This window comes from Haliotis rubra, unplaced genomic scaffold (genome assembly GCF_003918875.1).
Source record: "Haliotis rubra isolate DU_JTF1 unplaced genomic scaffold, ASM391887v1 Scf636, whole genome shotgun sequence".
Taxonomy (NCBI): Eukaryota; Metazoa; Mollusca; class Gastropoda; order Lepetellida; family Haliotidae; genus Haliotis; species Haliotis rubra.
In genome coordinates, this window is record NW_025767342.1 from 484402 (window position 1) to 503239 (window position 18838).

The 18838-nt window shown below is 40.3% G+C and overlaps 1 protein-coding gene across 2 annotated transcripts in view; it reads right to left on the reverse strand.

Annotated features, from left to right (window-relative positions):
* Positions 1–1657: 1657 nt before the first annotated feature.
* The window catches only part of LOC124256699, a 60965-nt gene continuing 43784 nt past the window's right edge, over positions 1658–18838 (reverse strand). Inside the window, exons 6-12 of one of the 2 annotated variants that reach the window (XM_046690670.1) lie at positions 11855–11881; positions 11027–11053; positions 8205–8231; positions 7735–7875; positions 6072–6125; positions 5527–5541; positions 1658–4821 (exon numbers count right to left, since the gene is read on the reverse strand). In XM_046690670.1, coding sequence (XP_046546626.1) covers positions 4700–4821; positions 5527–5541; positions 6072–6125; positions 7735–7875; positions 8205–8231; positions 11027–11053; positions 11855–11881 — 413 coding nt within the window. In that variant the 3' untranslated portion in view covers positions 1658–4699. The remainder of the gene's footprint in view (positions 4822–5526; positions 5542–6071; positions 6126–7734; positions 7876–8204; positions 8232–11026; positions 11054–11854; positions 11882–18838) is intronic. The other variant, XM_046690671.1, reaches the window with a different exon arrangement.

Here is an 18838-nt window from a genome sequence, read left to right on the forward strand (position 1 = left end):
CATGCTGTTTATGTAATAAAGAGACGATTTCAGGATGTTTGTCAAACCTGAAGTGAAGATATGGCTTTCTGACTTCAATCGATGAGGTATCCATCGTATTTGACAAAATGTATGAAATACATTGTAGTCACTATTTGTCATCTGGAGACACACTGTGATGCATATGGACTTCGGTAAATGTGTTTTTATGTAACCATTTATATCATGCATGTTTTCTCAGCAAATGCGGTACATACCTAACTGTGTTAGGAGATAGACTATCAAGTGACGCAAATGATCATGAGTCTCCTTATGCGACCATCAACAACGAAGATATGTTGTCTCTGCACGATTATGAGAGGCTTCTAAGGGAACAGTTCCAAATCTACACGTCTCTCCACCCTTCAGCCTCCTCTACACAGGACCCTAGCACCAGATGCAGCCTTATGTGAGGGAACAGTTCCACATCTTCACAAATATCCATCCTTCAGCCTCCTCTTCTCAGGACCCTAGCGCCAGATGCAGCCTTATGTGAGGGAACAGTTCCAAATCTACACGTCTCTCCACCCTTCAGCCTCCTCTTCACAGGACCCTAGCACCAGATGCAGCCTTATGTGAGGGAACAGTTCCAAATCTACACGTCTCTCCACTCTTCAGCCTCCTCTACACAGGACCCTAGCACCAGATGCAGCCTTATGTGAGGGAACAGTTCCAAATCTACACGTCTCTCCACACTTCAGCCTCCTCTACACAGGACGCTAGCACCAGATGCAGCCTTATGTGAGGGAACAGTTCCAAATCTACACGTCTCTCCATCCTTCAGCCTCCTCTACACAGCACCCTAGCACCAGATGCAGCCTTATGTGAGGGAACAGTTCCAAATCTACACGTCTCTCCATCCTTCAGCCTCCTCTACACAGCACCCTAGCACCAGATGCAGCCTTATGTGAGGGAACAGTTCCACATCTTCACAAATATCCATCCTTCAGCCTCCTCTACACAGGACCCTAGCGCCAGATGCAGCCTTATGTGAGGGAACATTTCCACATCTTCACAAATATCCACCCTTCAGACTCCTCTTCTCAGGACCCTAGCGCCAGATGCAGCCTTTTGTTAGGGAACAGTTCCACAGCTACACGTCTGTCCACCCTTCAGCCTCCTCTACGCAAGAGCCTAGCACCAAATGCATCCTTATGTGATGGAACAGTTCCACATCTACACGTCACTCCATCCTTCAGTCTCTCCTCTAAAGAACCACAGTACAAAGTCCACCTTTATGTGATAAATCATACCTAAACGTCCCTCCATCCCACATCTACAAACACAATACTGTGTGAAAGGACAACCAAAGTGAAACGTTTACCCCGGTGTGCGACGCAAGTACAGACTGTACACCGCACCTAGTACAGTGGTTATAATCTTCATCGCGTGATTAAAATAAAGTAATATGTGATTACATATGCAGTGTTATTGTTTTTCATTCAAAACAAGATAGGAAACATAAGAATATTATTAGCTCTTACGTCAGCCAAAAAGACAAAGAGCGACAACACCCTACCCCCACCATCCCCCCTCCCCCTCACACACCCACAAGTGCGGGCGCGCACGCACACACACACACACAACACAAACACTCACATACAAAGCCAACAGGAATTTCAATCTTAACACAGAACACTTGTGAGCAACACTCGTCTTTATTTCAAATTAATTTCTACAGGCTGTTACAAAGCATTGGTGGAAGCAAACACCTTAATACGTTAAGTCTGAGTTAAATATCCTTGAATAACAAACGAAGAGGGAGCTGAAAAGAAAATGTAAAGCAAACACTGAATTAGTTACAATTATATTGTATCTTTATCGTTATTTTGTCATGTCATTTCATTCCTTCCAAACAGAATAATCTCAATCCAATCTCAAATTCCGAATGTCCCATATTTGTTTTCTGTTTGGAGTTTAGAAAACGTTGGCTTCGAAACTGGATACCTAATGCAGATTCGTTTGATAAATCCTGGCCATAAAATGATCGAGGAAAGCTCACAGATGTAACTTGAAAAACGAAAGAAAAGTACAGAATAACAACTGTAAAACGAGACTAACACCTATTCTACTAAGCAATTGTAAAGGCATGGTAAACATTAAGATAAATCAAACGATTCAAAGAGTGGAAATATCTAAAACCTTTGAAAACACAATTTTCACGTTCCTCTTAATATTAATGCTTTTTTGTTGAATGTATGGTGCATGGCAAACAATGTAAACTGTATGTTAATAATCATTATGTTATCAAATGTAACGTCACAATACAGGTACATTTCTTTTGATAAACATGCAAATGAAAATCACACAAGGAATCTTAACTGTCTCTATTCAAGTTTCCCATTAAATCATTTCTGAATTAAATTGCGTTTTCATAGTGTTCCAGATTATATAAAATGCAAACACACACCACACAATATAAAATCACAGGAAAGCATTTACATCAATATACTAAAAAACAAACAAAAATTTTTGGAGTTTTTTTCTCGACCGCGATATATATCAGGTTTGTTTTATGATTATCCAAACCAAGCAATTTCTTATACGTATTTGATTGGCCTTTTAATAAATGCAGTTCCCTTTGGCGATTTAAGCAATAGGTTGAAAACTGGGGATCGCGTATCTATAGATCATCACATAAGAAACACAGACAATTATTGTCCAAATGGAGACAATATTATTGAGTGAATAAGGAATTACATATCTTACTGTTGCAGCAAAACACAAATGCGCGAATGATTTGTTATAAAACATGCCCAACAAAGGTATTCTGATATGACAGACATCTATGTTCATTTTGGGTATTCTGATATGACAGATACCTATGATCATTTTGCTTGCTAGTAATCTCTATGCATTACAAACAAGCAATGTAACTTTGATGCTGCTAACTACCACTATCTACCTTTCTTTCCCGCTTCCATTAGAAACACAATTTTCCGGTCTTGAAGAAAATACTTCATGTAGTAGATCTTGAAAGCTAACATTCAATGCCTACAAAAGCATATGGCCTTCTGACCTTTACCATCAATTCAGCAATTACAAACATAGCACAGTGCAAAAAGTTCAAAAGTATATTGAAGTCTTTCGGTGTGACATTGCAAGTTATCCCGTATCGATTCAAGGTTAATCACTGAAAATAGTTTCACATTGTATTAATACGAAATGAAAATTACCAATATGGCAGTTTTGAAATATGGCAGTGATGATTGCTGTGACCTTGAAGTTCATCGGTGGTAATCGATATTCTTCTGAAAATAGGACCCGACATAGCAAACCAAGATATAATGTTAACTGGGGGTTTGGGAGGTCCACGTGACACTTTTGTTGTTTGTTGTTTGACACTTTACTGAACAACATTCCCGCTGCATGACTGAGTCTGCACCAGACAATCCAGTGATTGATATAAAGAACATCGATCCACGCAGTTGGTACACTATGACACGTGTCAACCAAGGCAAGCCTGATCCCGCAGCTCCCCTCTAACGACAAACGTGGGTTGCTGAAGACCGTTTCTAACTCGGAACATAAGTTATAAGTAGTTGACACCTGACACCTATACCTTCAATAAAAACCAATATTACTTGTTTTAGTAATCGATGGTGTGACCAATATGAAGTATCCTTATCTAACTCATTATACCGTCTGAATGACATATTGCTGAAGTCACTAAATAATCGACTGACCTTCAAAGTGGCCTGGACATGCAACACCAATCATGATTCATCGTAAGTGCTGAATATCTAATTTACAGCCAATCAACTAACTGGAAATGTTTATGAAATTTCATGAAATGAGACCCACGTTTCAAATTATGACCTGCTGATACATGACATTTGCAGGTTAATAGCTGCAACCCATCCTCTAACAGAGATGTAGTGACCGGTATAATTGTGACTGTGGTGTCTGGTTTCCCGATGAAATCTACCGAATAGTGGACAGATTTCAACATCTCAGAAGATAATCCTTCTACAGTCAAGGCAGCAGGACCATCAGCCCTCTCAACCCACCAGCCATCAGAATCAGTTTGACTAAATCCATACTCGCTCGACCAAACATAGACGAAAAACACAAACACTCTCAGGGGCTCTAAAAACCCACCGTCACAAACTTTGACAAACAGTGATTCAGGATATGACATACCATCTCAAGCCATAGCTTCATTATATTTATTATCCTATGAGTATACTTATCGGCACATATTCATACATATATCCTAACTAGGTTGTAATCTTTTTAACTTAATAACTGGGTACGAATCTACGTCGAACGGTCGATATAAGCAGAAGTCTTCAAAGTTCTAAGTACCACCACGTTTTCGCGAACATTTTATATCATCAGTTTGTGACAGTGATTCAAAGACAAAAATAGACAATATAACATGTCATTGCCAAAAAATGATAAGTCTATACGATCTGTAGAAACAGATACTATTTGGAGTTACGTACACAAGCATAGTAGGGCCACATGTGATTTTTTTTAGTCTCATTATCTCCTACGTAGGAGATACTAAATCCTACGTGGGAGATATTATGTCCTACGTAGGAGATAGTGAGACCATTCTTCTTTTACCGTGGCCCTGCTACGCTTCCGTAGTTAAAGAGAATAACAAGGGGAAAAAATTGATAGGAAAAATTAATGATAATGAGTGATGACATCAAATGGTTGACGAAACAGGTTATCATGTGATTTCGGGGTTAGCACCAATCATTTGCATGTAGAAGTAAGTGTATGTTGCCAATTGCCCCAAAGCAGTGGGATCTAACTTGTCCGAATGAAGTGCATCCGTACACCTTTGTTGGTCTGCAAGAAAACGGAAAGATGTATGCACCATATGTAATGTGACTTGTATGTCATAACGATGTACCAGCACAGAATGTTAACAAAACTTCAGTAATGAAAATGGACAAGAAAATATTCAGACAATCACAATATGTGTCATAATCTGTGACACTACAGACTTGAATTTGAAAGGCGTTTGTATAAACACTATATTTGAAACAAAATTTCCAAAAATCTGGAGGCAGATGAATCAACAATGTCATTATTAATGTCATGCATTTCCCTACTGATCATCGCAGCGAATAGCTGCAATATTGCTAATACGGCGCTAAGCAATACTCACTCACTCACTCACTCACTCACTCACTCACTCACTCACTCACTCACTCACTCACTCACTGATATCAGGGACGTGAGCACGAGTATGTTGCTGACAAACATACACATACATGTTGCTGAGAAATACACACGGGACAACATACCATCACGGGACTGACCTACCATCACAGATGCTTGGACATGCTAAAGGGATGCAACTCTGCATAGCGAATTATGGCTAATGGGTCGCCAGTGCGACAAGCCTAACTTTACACTAACATCAAGTACTTTCATGATTTAACTCTAGGAAACAAAATACTCTAGATACAAAATGCATCTGAAAGAAGCAATAACTACCTGGTCAAGTTTATTTATCCTCTTGTTGCTTCAGGCCATTGGGTACCTTACCATTTGCCACTGTAACTATTACAGAAAAACTCATGTATGATTTTACACTTTGCATTTATTTTGTAGAACTGAAAAACACCTGATTTTCTTTACCACCAGAATTTATCATTAGAATGATATACACCCGAATCATGTTTTCACATAATGATCATGCCTTTCACACTTGTATGTGAGTGAGTGAGTGAGTTTAGTTTTACGCCGCACTCAGCGATATTCCAGCTATATGGCGGCGGTCTGTAAATAATCGAGTCTGGACAAGACAATCCAGTGATCAACAGCATGAGCATCGATCTGCGCAATTGGGAACCGATGACATGTGTCAACCAAGTCAGCGAAACTGACCACCCGATCCCGTCAGTCGCCTCTTACGAAAAGATAGTCGCCTTGTTATGGCAAGCACATGGGTTGCTGAAGACCTATTCTACCCCGGATCTTCACGGGTCACACACTTAATGTCCTTAAAATCGAAGCACACAACGACCTGTGATGACACGTGATGACTAACTACCTTCAGTCAAGACCTTCTAAACGAAACGAGAACCAACCTGGTGGCTTGATTTCCTGTTCCAATAGTTCGTGTGATTCGCTAACTGGTTTCTCTGTAAATAATTAAGAGCAATCAAGGTATAATTTTAAACTTAGTAAGTTGTAAAACTGTATAATAAACACTTGGTTCACCTTTGACCATCATACATACATCCCGGAATCATGATTCCACAGAACATTTACACCTTTCATACTTCTATGTCCAAATGTTCTCACAATCAATAGCTTCAGGCTTTTGAAAATCTCTCATGTAAATATCCACTCTTAAACGAAATAATCGAATTGTATAACGATCTTCCTACTGGCCAATACGACATCGTCCTCTGTTGGTTACCAGGCCATGTTGGAGTTTTTATAACACAATCGCCGATACTGCTGCTAAGGCAGCACTCAACAAATCTGTGACACCACTTCTTATGCCATACTCTGATTACAGATCAATGATTAGATATTACATCTGTGATCTAATGCAAATAAAGTGGGGCATCCAAGTAGGTATAAATATATTACATCAAATAAAACCAACAACTTGTTACACCTACTTGGTTTGTCAGTCGAGATTTCAAGAGGCCATTATGCGACGATGTCGCATTGGCAACAGCAGGTATACTCATGAATATTTAATGAAAGGTGAAGATCCTCCGTTTTGAATCCCTTGTGATGAAAGATCAACGGTCAAGCATGTCCTGCTTGACTCAGAGACCATATAATAGATATGGTCTCTGCTTGACTGTATTGATTTTTTACATTACAAGGGATAAATATTTCAATATCAAAACGGTAACTGATCTTGTTTTATCAGGTTCATTCTCATTTAATACTTTTTAAAAAAAAGAAATCGAACTAATTGATAAATTTGATGTTGAATTGTCAGTGGTAAATGCATTTTAATTGGTTGGAATGAAGAAATAACTTTGACTGTTAGTGGCAATACCTTCAAAGGTGGTTGAAGTAGCGTACAATTATCGTCCCCCTAAGAGGATATGTAAGTCCAGCTTCATTCAAGATAATTTTCATACTACGTGTTTTAATCGCAGAATACATGTTCTTCTGATCTTTGGTTAAATTTGAGTACAATCGCCAACGGCTGAAAGAAAGATGTAAATCCAGCTAGGGTCCATGAAGGTAGTAATGTAAGTCCCCACGGTCCTTAGTATCATGGTTATCGTTCTTCAGTTGCTGGCGACCTATAGCTTGTGTTTGATATTGTATCGTTCTGATAGAAATAACATTTTAAAGATGAATGCTAGTTTTAAGTTCTGTTTCTGTGATATGCTAGTGGATTTTTTCTGTCCTCCGTTAACAGTTTGTTTTATAATCTCAGTGTATTCATCATGCCTGTTGTTGTACAAAGTCACGATATGGCTGAAATACTGTCTCACTCACTTACTCTTCTAATCGAAGCGCACGATCACCAGTTAATATTCCAGGACACTTCCCTGCAGAAAGGCTTTTAAATAGATTGAATATCAGACATCAGATGGCTGTACTAGTCTGATACAAGTTTTTATTGTGACAACTGGAAGAGGTCAAACCATGGGTCATACAATTAGAACCACACTAATATACTGGCCAGATAACGGGAGTTTGAATGATGCCACAGGCTAACCAAATTAACCTTATTTCAAGAGTGTTTAGCTATTAACATACACAAATGGTTACCTTCTGAGCGAACATTCTGATTTTCACCAGTGGATTTGCGTTTCTTCCTGATAACCACAAAAGCAACAACGACGGCGACGACGGCGATGACGGCGATGACAACAGGGACAACAACGGCAGGGTTAGCAGTCCCCGGAGAGTCTGCCAGATTATACACAAAAAATAACAGAAACATATACCAGTTATCACATCTTACAACTTATCCATGTATTCAGTTTTAAATTCAATTTACCATGGCTAAACTTTAAATCTATGTTTAGCCACGAGATACCATTTTGTTGAGACAGAATATATGGGTAAACCATTGTTGTTCAAGATTCTGTACGTTTTGTGGCAAATACCAGATCTTATTTTATAAAATAATAATTTCCCCACACCATATTTCAGGCTATATCAACGGGAAATTCGGAGAAATTCCTTGGGTTTTAACATAAAGCTGCTTGTAATATATAAACTATATCATTACTAACCAGAGACAGGAGGGTGTTCTTCTTCACCTTAAAAATTGAAACGATAGGTTGAAGCTATATCAAGCAAGGCGTGATTGTTAGGAATGCTACAGGTATATATATAATTCTCCAAATCGTTCATACTTTGCAATTTTTAGCAAGCAATAGTTTCGCAAACGTTCATAATATGAATAGATTTATTGTGCATTCCAAAGTAAATGAAACATTACAACGCTACTACAAATGCAGTCGAACACCGATGTCTCGATATTTACGGGACCAGGAAAATATATCGACTTATCCGAATTGGGAATATCATCACATACCAACATGAAAGAAAACAAAAGAAAACAGTAGATTGCATGTCTATTATTAATTTGTCCTCACAGAGATCGCAAATACACAGAAATCCGAAAGTTTTAACCGACGTGCATTTGGTGCTGGCATGAACGCAATACTGGTCAACCATTCTTGATACATTACAAGTCCTTGTGTCATTCGACCTCCATCTCTCGATTCCACAAATCGTGTCAGGACGTCAATTGACTCCTAATCCGCATTTCTCAGTCGGCAATTTAGTAACAACTCAACAATCAATTGCTTGTCACGTGATGACACAAGTCCCTGATTAGATTCTCACTATGTTTAGATTCGAGACTATAATCCGTTATCAGGGGTGTTGAAATTGGGAGTACATCCTAGTTAGATAAACAAACAAGTGACACCTACAACTCAATTAGCCTTAATTAGCTTACACTACCGCTACCTTTGATTCATGCCGCCGCGTGTGCGTAAACACATGGAGACAGTCACAGTTCAGATGGATACTTGTGCCAGAAAGGTAGATGTATATCGACTTTACTTGCAAATATCGAGTTAAAAGGGTAATTTTGCTTGTCGGGACCATGAAATCATATTTAGATACCCGAAATATCGAGACATGCGTATCGATTTAAAAGGGTTCAAATAATGATAAATAATGAAGGATTTTGCCGGGACCAAGAAATTATATCGAGACAACCGAGATATCGAGTTATCAGAGTTCGACACAAAGGTGTTCGACTGTAGGCACATTCTTTGTATGACATACTAGTTTATTCACAAGGTTCGTTGTATTATGGACCTATCATAGTTATCAATATTTTATTACATATTTTGCAATTTGAAGTGGTATTATTGAAATTTAACACAATTGTTTCTACTACTTCATGTTTCGGCAAGCGTAAGGAGAGGAACTGCCATAGTACTCTAGTATATTTACTATCATTTTTGTATGTCATTAGTCAACATGTTGAAGAACATGCTCATCAGAACTAATATTATTTTCAGAGTGATTCTCTCACATTATATAATTCGAATTAGTCTTTACTTAACTGTGAAAAATATTGTTTAACATTCGTTCCCATGAGCACAGACATGTATTAACTGTATTTAGAAGTGGATATCTGAGTAAGGCAAATGTCTTTAGTAACCATTCCTTCATTTGTAAACACTGTAATGTAGTGCTGAATGATATTTATGGATTGTATGATTGTGTGTGTTTTGTTACAGAGAGAGGGGGTAGGAGAGAGATGGTTGCAGAGAGAGAGAGGTTGGAGAGAGAGGTTGGAGAGAGAGAGGGTAGGAGAGAGAGGGTAGGAGAGAGGGTAAGAGAAAGAGAGAGAGGGTAAGAGAGAGAGAGGGGAGAGAGAGGGTAAGAGAGAGAGAGGGTGGGAGAGAGGGTAGGAGAGAGAGGGTCGGGGAGGGAGGGAGAGAGAGAGGGTAGGAGAGAGAGAGGGTGGGAGGGAGAGGGTCTGGGAGAGAGAGAGGAGCAGGGGGCAGGAGGAGAGAGGGTAGGAGAGAGGGTAAGAGAAAGAGAGACAGAGGGTGGGAGAGAGGGTGGGAGAGAGAGGGTAGGAGAGAGAGAGAGGGTGGGAGAGAGAGGGTTGGAGAGAGAGAGAAGGTGGGAGAGAGAGATCGTTTCATCCTAAATTGTAGTAGAGGTAATCATAATAATGTTTGAAACCTGTGTCAATCAAATAATAACATCTTTCTGTTAAATCTTGTGAAATTTCTTAACGTGTATTTAAATGTATAAAAGAAAATAAAGTAGCTCTGTAGATTTTTTTGTTATATTATTTGTACTTTAGGTCATAAGGCCTTTCTACAAATAAACATTTTGAATCTTGAATTTTGAATACTTACTGAAAGTGGGTCACCATGATCTACGCCTGTTAGAAGACTGATTGACAATGTGTCAATCGGGAGTATTCAAAACAGATAAGTACACAAGAAATTTCCATTAGTTGCATAAAAAAAAAAGTTGATCAAGTGGGGATCAACTTTTTCGATCTTCGAGTGGGGATCACATGGTTCGATCTTCGAGTGGGGATCACGTGGTTCGATCTTCGAGTGGGGATCACATGGTTCGATCTTCAAGTGGGGATCACATGGTTCGATCTTCATAGGGGAGATTTGCGGTTGTATTATGTTTATACAACCCTGTCACAACGTTTATTGAGCATGTACAGCTTTGGTCAGATGTAAGATTGTATGCATGTTATATTGTTATTTGGGATATAGGTGATGTGCCCACCTCACTCCCTCTCCCTCCCTTCCCCCCCCTCTCTCTCTCTCTCTCTCTCTCTCTCTCTATGAGTGCGGCGTAAAACTAAACTCACTCACTCACTCACTCACTCTCTCTCTCTCGCTCTCTCTCTCCCTCCTCTCTCTCGCTCTCCTGTTATGGAACCAATGGACAGAATGCTACTGGATGTAGACAGGTAGTTTCAATTCGGGCCTTATTTGTACATTGTATACCATCCATACAAGATCACCCAGGTGTATTGCATTGTCGTACTTACCAGATCTAGTAGACCGTTCAACCTCATCTATGAATAAAAGTTTGAATTTATGTCAAGTAGGGCATTATTATCAGCAATTCCTAATTAAAAAATGCATTTTCCAAATATTTTTTCTTTGCATGCTAACTATATCTAAAGAGTTCTAATTACGCATTCAAAAGTATATCGAATAGAACTATATTACTGCAATTACATAAATTCCTTTTAAGGACATGTTTACGGTATATACTTGTTTTAAGTTAGATTTTCACTTTCAGTGATTCCCAACGGTCAGTATCATATATTATAGCTAAAATACATGGCATTATCATGAAACGGCCCTCCCATTATCAGATTATTTGATGACCTGTAATCGCACTTAACGCCTCTTGTTGTGTAGAGAAAACTAGGAAATATCACATGCTTGACTGCTTTTATCAAACTTGACAAAGTGTCCTGCCGGTAGTACTGAATCAGCCTGACATCCTTTCGATGTGAATTATCTGATTATATTCAATATGTGCATGAGTGTGGAAACGATAACTGCATCCTAACAGATTCTTTATTTCAAATGTTACTACTGTATTTGTATTCCACTCACATTTTGTTCAACATTGTTGCAATATAAATAAATGAAAGAAGAGTCTATCCTTTGACCCTTTCACTCTTCTTGAGGAAAGCCAAAACAGTGTCACCAAGTGACAAAACATCATCCACACTTCCAAATCAAAGACACATGTTTGTACTTCTCTTTATACAACACAATAACATGTCCAGCCAGTTCTCGGGTTACCCTCAATGCCATATTGAAATGTTATGGCACTTTTCGCCGTATCTTGTTTCACGTACCCGATTGTATCTTTGTTCCGTTGTATCCTGCAACCGTAAAAGAAAGAAGACCCTTGAACTATCAGAAACAGCAATGTTAAAGACTATGTGTATTGGAACCAGATGTCATGTCATGGAGGCAATATAAACAATAGCGTTTACTAGGGATTCCCGATGTGCCAGGTTTTGTGGACAAAGATGGTTAAAACGGGATACGGAGAAAACGGATCCCAGCGAAATCGGCCAAAAACAATAATCGAGAAAACGGCTGCCGCTCACGAGAAAACGACCCCCACTGCTAGAGAAAACGGCCCCTAAGCCTAGAGAAAAAGGTCATTATAAATAACAGAAAACTACATGTAGTGTATGTTCTTTTTATTCATCTCTCATTCAATGTCATAATACAATAACAGTGATACTTGTCATATTCTGTTCTTTCTGTGATTTAAAAGTTTACATACCGTTGACTGGTCCTGGGATATTCCTCTCTATCAGTCACAGGCGGATCCAGAGGTCCACACCCCTGCTACAACACCACCACCACCACCCACCCACCCCCCCACCCCCACCCTTTGTCCTGAAAGTTTATTAAATGACCATTGAAACTCTCCTGAATATGAAGTCTGCAACCACCCCCACCCCACCTTTCTCAATAGTGTGCACCCCTCCTTTCTCAAAAAGCTGTATCCGCCCCAGTCATTTTATAGATATTGATGGCTTGTTCACCGCACTTCAGATTTAATCGCCTGTGCCAATCTAAAAATACAAAGGAGACATTAAATACTCCTGAAATATCCAAACTGAAACAAAGGTTTATATTCAGTGTTTATTGATTCTACCAAGTGTTTAAGACCCGGGGTCGAATAGGTCCACAGCAACCAATTGCTGGTCGTAAGAGGCGACCAAATTGGGCAACCCGTTTGCCGTGGGTTGCATCCCTGTGTCGGCAGAGGAAGGGAGTCTGGTGGTTGCGGATGACGGAACCGGCAATAGTGTTCAATAATCCAACACACCACTTCGACCCTAACTTTGCCTAGACGGGTGGTAGAAAAGGCCCGATTCTACCAATCGGCTGGTCACGCCTTGCCCTGTGCATGGAATGTCCATACAAAATTTGGTATTACATAACACTTTTGGCCATGTTCAAAATGTAAACTTATATCCTACCAAAACAAATTAGCCTCGCAGACCCATGCACAGAAGGTGGTGGCTCATGGGCCAATCTGGTGATGCTGACTTCCGACTTCTGTACGTCTCCAATTGATTGTCATGGACAGAACCATCCTGACCTTTAATCTGGTAGGCAACTACAGCATTTCATGTCAAATTCGCTGGAGTATAACACCCCCTTATCCCTGGTCTTTGCAGCTTGGAGATCCGCTGCAATATAAGATCGTCCTTGTTGACAATCCACGGTGGGTGGGGAGAGGGGATGCTGAACCACATTACTCACGACATGGCTTCCCAATACCCCGGTTCAAAACGAAGACACATGGATACCGACAACTCCTCGTCTGACGAGAGTACGCCCCTCCGACCTGACTACTGGCCACGCTTCCTGATCATTGAGGCTTGTGACAAGCAACCTTTGCAATTAAATCCTTTTGCAGTCTCCAAAGGTATCGCTGGTATCTGCGGAGAGGTTGCCAATGTTACTAAGGAAGTGAAGTGCACAAACTGCGGTGGTAACCATATGGCCTCTTCCAAGTTTTGCCCAGTGTGGAAACGCGAATCCGAGATCCTAAAGATCAAGCACAAAGAAAATATCTCCTTTCATGAAGCAAAGAAGAGGGTTGCAATTATAACTACAGCCCCTTCAACCATCACCTACTCTTCTGCTGTCTCCCGTCCTTCTATCGCTGCTGCAACCATCTCATGTCAGACCAACCTGACATGGATCATGTCATCTCAGCCAACTCAACTCAACACAACTGAGCCCATCTCAGCCACTCCATCTCCAACGCCAAAAGTCAAAACCTCTGAATCACGAACACCAGAACAAATGCCAAAACCAGAAACAGAAACTGCGCGCACAAAAAGGGAAAAAAAGAGTCTAGAGAGACTAAAGCAACTTGAACAACCGCCAAACACAAAACCAAAGGCCACCTCTCCCTCAGAGGTCCCCATCGAGGTCCATAACTCCTTTGGCCCTCTGGATATGGAGGTAACTCCATCTCCACCAGACACAAATAGGAGTTCATCAAACGCTTTCTCACGTTCACGTGACATGTCACCAGTGGAAGCAACATGAATCCACAAAACATGATCAAATGGAATTGCAGAGGACTTAAGAATAATTAGAATGAATTACAGTTATTGATTCAAGACTTTAAACCATCCACGTTTTGTCTCCAAGAAACCTACCTAAAAAGGACTGATAAATTTGACATCCGTCGGTACAGTTCCTACCACTCCTTTTCTCCTCCAGGTGTAAAAGCTACAGGAGGCACTTCTATCCTGGTGAGGCAGGGCATCCTCCATAGCCCTGTTCCACTTAACGCCAACCTACAAACTGTTGCTGTCCGCATAACTCTGAACATAGGGTTTACACTATGTTCCCTCTATCTCCCTCCCACCTCAACTGTCCGCCTATCAGATCTTCAGAACTTATACGATCAACTCCCAAAGCCCTGCATCATCATGGGCGACCTCAACGGCCATAACCCCTTTTGGGGGAGTACTGATACAAATAGTAAGGGAAAGGTCCTTGAAGAGTTTCTCTCCAATGATGATGTATGCATCTTCAACGATGGATCAAACACCTACCTCCATCCTGCCACTGGATCATACTCTGCTCTCGATCTATCACTTACAGATTCTAATCTTTTAAATGAGTTTGAATGGTCGGTCCATGACGACCTTTGTGGAAGCGACCACTTCCCAACAATTCTTACTCCTATCAACCCCACGGATGAACCACCATCAACAAGATGGAATTTTACTAAGGCCAACTGGCCTTTATTCCAAACCCTATGTTCAGAAAAACTTAAGCCAGACAACTTCAGGAATGTTCCTGACCCCATGGAACTATTTTCAGACGTTCTAAATGCCATCGGAGACAAAACTTTTCCTAAGTCCTCTGCAAACCCGCACATACGCAAACCATGGTTTGATACAAACTGCAAACAAGCTAGGGAAAATAGGAAGAAGGCGGAAAAATATTTCCGACAACATCCTACAGTGCATAACCTGAATGCTGTTAAAATGACAAATGCCAGGGCAAAACGTACCTTCAAACAAACTAAACGCCGGTCATGGAGGAAATATGTGTCAAAAATCAACTCCCGCACACCCATGTCCAAGGTGTGGAACATGATCCAAAAGATTAAGGGCAAAGGGTCAAAATCAGGAGTTCACCACCTTAAAGATGGTGACTCTCTCCTAACAAATAAATCTGAACTTGGCGAAACTTTGGCAAACCACTCCTCCTCATCAAATTATAACCCTCAGTTCCAGAAATACCAAACCCAACAAGAAAAGAAATCAGTCAGTTTTAACTCTGATAATGGGGAGGATTAAAACGAAACGTTTTCCCTCCACGGATTACGTACTGCCCTAGGACAGGCTCACGACACTGCGGCAGGAGCTGATAAAATCCATTATCAGCTTCTGAAACACCTCCCTGACTCAGGCTTGGAAACACTACAAAATATATTTGATGACATCTGGACACTTTCCCCCTTCGTGGCACAATGCCATTATCATCCCTATACCAATACCCAGCCGCGATCATACTAATCCCTCACACTACCGTCCTATATCCCTAACTAGCTGCGTTTGCAAAACCATGATCAACAATCGATTAATCTCGTACTTGGAGACCAATAATCTCCTCAGTGACCTCCAATGTGGTTTCCGAAAAAACCGAAGTACCATTGACCATCTGGTGCGTCTCGAATCATTCATAAAAAACTCCATCAACAAACAACATACCGTATCTATCTTTTCGACTTAGAAAAAGCATATGATACAACGTGGAAACATGGTATCCTAAAAGATTTACACGAGTTTGGATTGAGGGGTACTCTACCTCCGTTCATATCTCACTTTTTAAATAACAGTCAATTTCAAGTTCGGGTGGGTTCCACACTGTCTGACTATTTCCACCAAGATCAGGGCGTCCCCCAAGGCAGCATCCTGTCTGTCACACTTTTTAGCATCAAATTAACAGCCTCACTAACGTTCTGAACAGTTGCGTTGATGGGTCCCTTTTCGTGGATGACTTCAATATTTCATGTCGTGGTAAGAACATGCACGCAACAGAAAGGCAGCTACAACTCTGCCTTAACATAATCCAAAAATGGGCCAATGAAAATGGTTTTAAATTTTCAAAATCCAAAACAAATTGTATTCACTTTTGTCGTAAATACAAACCACAGAAGGATCCAGACCTAACTTTAGATGGTACTCCCATCAAGGTAGTAGAAGAGGCCAAATTCCTCGGACTCATATTCGACCGCCACCTGACATTCTTACCACACATAAAATATTTGAAAACAAAGTGCTTGAAGGCTCTAGACTTGCTAAAAGTAGTCTCAAATACAGAGTGGGGAGGGGATCAGACCACCCTCCTTCACTTGTACAGATCATTAGTTCGCAGTAAACTAGATTATGGCTCCATTGTCTACGGTGGAGCCTGCAAAAGCAATTTAGAAAAATAAGACTCTATCCACCACCAAGGGCTGAGGTTCTGCCTGGGAGCTTTTAGGACCTCTCCGGTAGACAGTCTATATGCGGAGGCCAATGAACCTTCCCTTGAACAACGCCTCATTAAACTCTCACTGCAGTATATCACTAAATTATGTTCAAATGAGTCCAATCCAGCATACAATTGTGTTTTCAACCCGCTCTATGAAAACTTATTTCCTAAACTGCCAAGCCTGGTTCCACCACTTGGAATCAGGATCAAACCACACATATCTGCTGCTAAAATTGATCTCAACATCATTGCACCATACCGACTTCTGACCTCACCGCCATGGCAAATGGTAAAACCACAGGTCGATCTTACCCTCACCAAACTCAAAAAGTCTGAAACAAATCCCTTGGTGTTCCAACAGGAATACAACCTGTTACGTTCGAAGTATAACACTCACAGATCCATCTTCACAGACGGATCCAAGGATGATGGCCAAGTTGCCAGCGCTACTGTCATTGGAGCCAAGACTGTCTCCTCTAGGATCCCCGACAACAGTTCCATTTTCACCGCTGAAACCAAAGCTATCTTCTCAGCTTTGACCTACATTCAACAGCAAAATCAGTCCAAAAACTTCATCGTTTTTACAGATTCATTATCCTGCCTTCAAGCACTTCTAAACGTGACTTCAAGTCACCCAATCATCCTGGACATACTAGAACTGTACAACGACCTTTCTACTGGCCAATATGACATCGCCCTCTGCTGGTTGCCGGGTCACGTCGGCATAGCAGGTAACACTAAGGCCGATGCTGCAGCAAAAGCAGCTCTTGAAAAGCCCCTATCTCCACTGCTAATCCCGTACAGTGATTTCAAACCCGCTATCTGAAGCTATACTCGGGACCTGATGCAAAAAAGGTGGGACACTCAAGTAGGAAGAAACAAACTCCATGAATTGAAGCCAACAATCGGTTACACCTACTTGGGTTGCCACTCAAGACGTGATGAAGTAATTTTACGACGATGTCGTATTGGCCACAGTCGATTTACACATGACTATCTGCTAAAAACGGATGGGGATGGACCCCCCCATATGTCTCTCCTGCGATGAGGCTTTCACCGTCAAGCATATTCTGCTTGACTGTGTGGACTTTACATCTGCAAGGGACTCGCATTATCACGCAACCAATCTGAAAGATCTGTTCTCCAGCGTGAGCGCTCATCTGATACTGAACTACCTGAGGGAAGTTGATCTATATCATAAATTGTAACTGTGTAATGTCACTAACGAATTTACCTACTTTTCAATTTAGTGCTATGTCTTTCTCTGTTACAAAATGACAATGTAATGAATGTGTGCCTTTGAAATGAAACCACTTTGTACTTACAATGTATATTAATGCAGACTTGTTCTCGTCACTATATGGCTGGAATAATGCCGATGTGACGTAAAGCCCAACTCAACTCAACTATATTATTATTTCTAACATATTTAAATATGTAATGTGCATGCAACGTCCAAGCCGTATTGAAATATTGGCGTCACTAAACAACCTGTTCCCTTATCTGTGCCTGAACATTGATAAAAATATGAAATATCTCCTGTGTATTGACTGCCTCACATGTAATCTAAAACATACTGTTTGTGTACATTTATGTATGTAAGCTGGAACTTCTTACTGGGACTTCTTACTGGATACCAAGAAAGCCTATGACATGTGACTTTATTATGATAACCGTGGATATACAACTTATCCTTCAGTCTTATGTTCGTAATCTTCTATTTTCACACGGTTTTGGGTATGTATGGTTGTCTCAAGGTGTTGGTGATATTTCAGTTTTTCTTCAAATGTTTAAGAATCTTGCAGTTGATATGTATTTACAGTCATGGTATGGTATTTTACAGGAAGGTTCTCGATATAATGTATATAGACAATATAAAAGCCTATTGGAACCAGAAAAGTGTCTCACTCTATTAACAAATAAAAAACAACGAAATATAATGATAAGACTTAGGTATGGAATATTAAAATTAAAACTTAAAGAGGGAAGGTAGTTGGGAATTGAATTAAGTCAGCAATTGTGCCAATTATGCAACTATGGAATTGAAGACGAGTATCATTGTATCTTCGTATATAAATACTATAGGAATTTAAGACAGCGTTATCTACCCTGTATGTATCACAACAACGTTAATATTCACATATTTAGACAGCTAATGAATTCAAAGTGTAGTGATGTATTAAATAATTTATGTAGATATGTTTGTCAAACTTTGATCTTAAAAGAACAAATCTTTGAAATCTGTAGTATATCTAAAACATCCATGTACATTCTATGTTATTCATGTTCGATGTAAACGTGTCATA